Source organism: Ictidomys tridecemlineatus, chromosome 4 (genome assembly GCF_052094955.1).
Source record: "Ictidomys tridecemlineatus isolate mIctTri1 chromosome 4, mIctTri1.hap1, whole genome shotgun sequence".
In the NCBI taxonomy this organism is placed as follows: domain Eukaryota; kingdom Metazoa; phylum Chordata; class Mammalia; order Rodentia; family Sciuridae; genus Ictidomys; species Ictidomys tridecemlineatus.
In genome coordinates, this window is record NC_135480.1 from 15760867 (window position 1) to 15767351 (window position 6485).

The window sequence follows — 6485 nt, forward strand, 5'->3', positions numbered from 1 at the left end:
CAAATAAACAAACAGGGGAACAAATAGTCAGCAACAAAGAACCCCACTGAAACATGGGAGAAGGATTTGAACAGAAATTTTTTTCAGAACAAAACATTCAAGTTTCTTACAGATTTAGGAAACTATATTTGACATTTGCAGGCATCAAGGAAATGTCAATCAAAATTATGAGATATTGCCTCACATGAGTTAGAAGGGCTATACTCTGAACAAAATAAAAATAGCAGACACTAAGTGTTAGCTAGGATGTGGAGAAATCACAGTATTTGTAAATGTTTGGTGGGAATACAGAATATCAGCTATGGAAAACAACATGGAGGTTTCTCAGAAAATTAAAAATAGAGCTTCCATATTAAAAATAGCTCTCCTACTTCCAAGTATATATCCAAAAATTTAAAACAGGGATCCTCAAGTGTAATATATCTGTACTTCTACACTGATAGCAGCATTATTCACAATAGCTAAGATATGGAAATAGTCCAAATGTTCATCAATGAATGAATCCATGAAGAACATATGGTACATGGTGGATTATTAATCAGTATTTAATTTAAAAAGGTTGTTCCTGACTTTTTTTTTCAAAAAGGAAGACATGGGAAGTTCCAGGCTAATAAGCTATTTCCCGTAGAGCAAGAAGAGAAAGTTCTAGAAAGCTGCTGTGAAATATTGTGCCTGGAGTGAAAAATACTGCTTTGTGCATCCAAAGGTTTAGGAGGGTAGATCTTGGGTTAAGTGTTTTTATGAAACAAAAAGAGGAAAAAAGCAGATTAAATGATAAAACAAGATAAAATGTATTTGTGTGCCTCCCATGGAGTTCATAGGAAAAACAGTAGCAAATTTGAAATTGTATCCCCAGTGCTTTTGTTAAACCCTAGTGGCGTGAATTAAAATTAGCATTCATCACTGAGGCTCCTCAGTTCTACTGAGATTTGCCTTAAGAAATAATTGCCATCTCTCACATCCTGAAATAAATACAACCAGATTTTTCTGCTTAAAGAGGTCTTAAGAAACTGCCTTAATCAGAGGTTGAGAAAGTACAGCCATACTAACCCAGAAGTAAGTTCCTTTGCTTTGAATTTCTTGATTTTCAATCAAAAGAAAATTGTATTAAAGGTTCTTACTGAAGCTTGTGGTTTATAGGTGTTGACAGTTGACGTCCTTGAGAGTTAGGTTTTCATTGGATTTGTGAATCAGTATATCATCTAAACTTTGACATTTAGCTCAAAAAAATAGACACAACTTTTCTCAAGGGCTTTAGGCAGAGAAGTAAAGAGGGGTGATAAGTTATAGAAGGTGTTAATTCTATTTTGGACAAAAGTCACTACAAGCAAAATGTTAGTTTCCAAATACTTGAAATGAATTCTCTATTTTGTCCTTCTGATGACCCGTTTCACCTTTACAGCAGAAAAGTAAAGATAAGGTAGGTGAGTTAAACTTGGTACCCATGTGAAGTTAGAATTCATAACTGGTGGAGGGAAAACCAAAATCATTTATTGTAAATACTTTCACAAATTTTGACTTTCTAAATTCTGAAGTATCGACCTACTTCAGGATGGCAGAACAGGTTCAACTTTCAAAATTATTTAATTCTTTTGCAAAAGCTGCAACCGAGCTAAGTGTTATCCAAGTTCATTCAGGGAATATATTGGTGTCAAGGTTTTGTATAAATTCCAGAACCATCCAAAACTATTGCAGATGTAAGTAGATAACTGAGCTCCCTGAAAAAGCTCATTGAGTTATTATTATTTTAGGTGCAAACTGGTTATTTGTATTGACTTTTCAGGGCCATCCAGCAGATGAGCTTGCTATTTGAATCTAATTATAATCAAGGCTGCATTTGTGAACATTAACACAACATAATGTTTTTTTTCTTTTTCTATGTATTTCTTTTCTATTGGTTCTTTTTACTTACTCATAACATTAAAATTCCTTTTGACATAATATAAAAATTAATAAATTTATTTATTCTAATTTAGTCCCCAGTACTTCCCCTTTTTCTCCCCATGTGGATTTTATTTATGGAACCTGCACAAGTCACAGAGCTTTTTAGTCAAAACTGTTTCAGATCCTTCCCATGGTCTTCATGTAGCATAAAATATCATCCTCCTGCAAATGAACTGATCATGTATAATTAATTTCTTTCTCTTTTGTAAGTCTGAAATTCATACATCCTGATCATTTCTCTTCCAATTTTGTCTATTCTTGTATTCTCCATCAAGTTTTCCTTCAGAGTTTCTTAGATGCCAAGGAGCAGGAGGATAACATCTCCTGCACTCCCAGCTGCTGTCCTATGAATGAATATAAAAATTCCAGAACTCTTTCTGCTATACCCTCGTGAAAGGAAGCTTCTATTAATCCTGATCCCTGTGCTCCACTGAATCCTGTTGATTTTCTTGATGGGATAGTCATATATAGAAAAGAATTAGACTTTCAATAAAATAAAACATTTCTCTATGAGGGAACCTCCCAGGTAGAGTTGTCTGCACTCCTTTGCATTAACTCTGCACACACAAATCATTAGTAGCTTCCAAGAAGATTTCAAATTACACTGTTGCATTTTCTCTTTATCCTTCCAAGACACCCTTCTTAAAATAGCCTTTAACTTGTCTTTTTTTTTTTCTCCTCCTCCAGCTTTTTTCCCTCAAAATTGTTACCCTCTCGGGGATCTCTTCCTTGCTTTTCCTATTTAAAATTTAAATACCTGTTTTCCAAAACTCCTTTCTTTTTCTCATAGCTCTGTTAATTAAAATACTATTTATACACTTAGGATATTTTCAATCAATATCCATCAGGAATTTTGAAAATGTTCAGTGCTGCATCTGCATTGTCGAATCCCAAAATATGCACAGTGACAGGAAGCCTTGTTTTATGAATATCTGATCTGATATCTACACTTACTTAAGAGGGAGCCAGGATAGACTTCTATTTTCCATTAGAAAGAGAGAAATGGAGAAGCTTGTTTATAAATTCAAAACTATAAAATTGTAGGTGCAACATAATATGCAAGGCTCTCAACTGATTCTTATTCCAGAACTTTGTCATTGCTTCTAAGTAATGATATCCCTCCCTGTCATGGTACAGTATATCTCAGGGTGTAAATGATCCACATAAGAGATAACAATGGTGTAGGGGGAAGATGTAACACAGCTCTGTGCTCCATGCTGCACCTCATTGGGATGACATGTTTGTTCTTGTTCCAGCAATTCCTTGTCATCAAACATCTCAATTCTTTCCAGATTCACAGGGAACTTTGTTCTAACTTTATAAAAGTTATAGCAGTTTTGCAAGAATTGGGCAAATTGTAAAAGTGTTAGATTTGAGAAAAAAAGGCAAAGTATAAAAAGCATCTTGAGTGAAAGAAAGATAGGATTCAGGATTAGATGTGCTGTGAAGAGAAATTAAAAACAAAATGGAGGGCAGGGGCGTAGCTGGGAACATAGATCAATGGTAGAATATGGAAAAAAAGGATGTGTTCAGTAGCTTCAATGCAAACTATACTAACTGAATTTCTTAAAAAAAAGAATAACAGAACTCTTTTGTATAATCATCCTCAAAATACTGAGTGGGAATTAATTTTGAAGATGCTTTAAAATTTCATTTGGCAAAGGTTTATTGAACTGGAAAATCCTTCATTATATTCCTATTGATAATTAACAGATATGAAGATCCAAATATTCCACAGAAGACATTCTGAAACACATTAAACTTATTTGATTAACAAATTTTGCAAGTAATTGCTTTTCACACAAAATTTCAATAAGCACTAAATTCTACTAAATTTCTGACCTCTTTCAAACCTCTTTTAGGATACAGAGAGGAGTCAAATGCAGCAGGTGATCTATGCTCTCAGTCGTATATTATTTTAAATTTTTTTCTAATAAATAATCCACTACATAACTTATGCTGGGTAGTCATGATACAATAATAAACTAGATTTTCTATCAGCTATGGAAGAACTAATGTATGATGATTACAAAGTAGACAAATATTGTGGTTTCATAGGCTAAAGAATAAATGCAAATTTATAGGGTGTGCTGGAAACAAGGAACAGAAAGTGATTGAATCACTCATTAAGAGGGAAAAGGTGAGAAATATTTCATAAAACAGTAGGTTTTAATCTGGGTCTTATAGGATAATTTGGAATGAAAGGACAAAATAATAATGATAATAATAATACCAAAAGAAGAAATGTAACTTACGTGCAATTGTATGTGATTATGTATGTATGTATGTATGTATGTATGTATGTATTTGTCTGTCTATCTATCTATCCATCTATCTATCTATCTATCTATCTATCTATCTATCTATCTATCTATCTATCTATCATTGAATGGTATGTGTGTAGGTTTGGAGACAGAAGTGTTAAAGTTAACAAAATAAATGAGATAATAATTTAGTAGTTTAAAAAAACCCACAATTTGATGGTAGAACCCATTGTGTGATATATTCTTTGGAGAAAAGCAATTTCAACTCTCATTGGAACTTTATGCCTATTGTTTTCTGTAGTTTCAAGGCAGACCGTGACTATCCAGAGATGCCCACCATAAATGGCAGTGTCATAACAGAATTCGTTTTGCTAGGGCTCACGGATCGCCCAGAGCTCCAGCCTGCCCTCTTTGTGCTGTTTCTGGCCCTTCACCTCATCACCCTCTCTGGTAACCTGGGTATGGTAGTGTTGATCCAACTGGACTCTCGCCTTCATACGCCCATGTACTTCTTCCTCAGTAACTTGGCCTTTGTGGACTTGTGTTACACCTGCAATGCAACCCCACAGATGCTGAAGAATTTCTTATCAGAGAAGAAGACCATCTCCTTTGTGGGATGCTTTACACAGTGCTACATTTACATTGCCCTTCTCCTCACAGAAATGTACATGCTCGCTGCAATGGCCTATGACCGCTATGTGGCCATATGTGATCCTCTGCGTTACAATGTGAAGATGTCCAGGAGAGTGTGCATCTGCTTGGCCACATGTCCTTATGTGTACGGGTTCTCAGATGGACTCTTCCAGAGCATCCTGACCTTCCGCATGACCTTCTGTAGGTCCAATGTCATCAATCACTTCTACTGTGCTGACCCACCACTCATCAAGCTCTCCTGCTCTGACACGTATGTCAAAGAGCATGCCATGCTCATCTCAGCTGGCTTCAACCTCTCCAGCTCCCTCACCATCATCCTGGTGTCCTATGCCTTCATCATGGCTGCCATCCTCAGGATCAATTCAGCAGAGGGCAGGCGCAAGGCATTCTCCACCTGTGGCTCCCACATGATGGCTGTCACCTTGTTTTATGGGACCCTGTTCTGCATGTATGTGAGACCACCAACAGACAAGACTGTTGAGGAATCCAAAGTAATCGCTGTCTTCTACAGCTTTGTCAACCCAGTGCTTAATCCCTTGATCTATAGTCTGAGGAACAAGGATGTAAAGCAGGCCTTGAAGAATGTCCTCAGAAGAAATATTATTAGGACCATGTCACTACCTCCATTTGGCCATAAACCATAACTCTAAAATTTTGGTCCAAATGTTCTTCCAGCAATATGGTCAGAAAGGTAAGTTAGTACATCCATTATGAAAAACAATATAGATTTTTCTCAAAAAGTCAAAGATAGAACTACCAAGTATTCTGGATTTTCTATATCCAGGTATAGATTTAAGGAAATAAAATCAGTATGTACAGGAAATATGTATGCTTCCATGTTCTTTGCAGATTTATTCACAATAATCAAGACATGTAACCAAGACATGTTCATCAGTGAATCCATGGAAAAAGAAAATGTGCTTTATTTTCAGTCTGAAGAAAGAGGAAAGTATTGTCAATTGTGTCAATGTGGTGAAATGAACCAGGCACAGAAAAAAAAATAATAATAATGCTGCAAGTTTTCACTTGTACTTGGAGTCTGAAATATGTAACTCATAGAAACAGAGTGGTTAACAAGGATTGGTGAGGGATGAGGCCTAGGAAATGGGTTTATTCTTCCTAAATTTCTTTTAGGAAGAATAAACCCAAGAGATCTATGGCATGACATGGTAACCTAATCACAATATGCTTTCCACTTGAAAATTGCTCAGAGTAGCTTTTAAATGTTTGCATTGTGTCAGGAGCCATCCATGGGCTGAGTGTGAGCTATGTGCATTGGAGCTATATAAGAAGACTGATCTGGAATTGCAGGCTGATTGAGCTTTGGGATGCAAGTATGCTTTTCCTCTTGCCCTGCCTGTGATCCCCTACAGTACCTGAAGTGGGTGTGACTTGCCAAGATATCAATCAGTCTGCTGACCACAAGACATCACAAAGCAAGACTCCACCTTTGAGACATCCCCCTTGCCTTATTTGGGTAGAATTTTCTATGAAATGTCTTTCCCTAATAAATAGAAAGGTTCCCTGTACATTTGGTCTCTCTTGCCTCCCAGCATGAAAGAAGACCCTTGCAGTCACAGAAAAGTCCTCTCTTGACCTGAGAAACTCATGTCCGTATGTTAC

General features: G+C 36.3%; 1 protein-coding gene across 1 annotated transcript; it reads left to right on the top strand.

Annotated features, from left to right (window-relative positions):
* Positions 1 to 4537: 4537 nt before the first annotated feature.
* LOC144376628 (olfactory receptor 5M11-like) lies at positions 4538 to 5506 on the top strand. Its single transcript, XM_078044878.1, has one exon. It carries the CDS (start codon positions 4538 to 4540, stop codon positions 5504 to 5506), a length of 969 nt encoding a protein of 322 aa, XP_077901004.1.
* Positions 5507 to 6485: the final 979 nt, after the last annotated feature.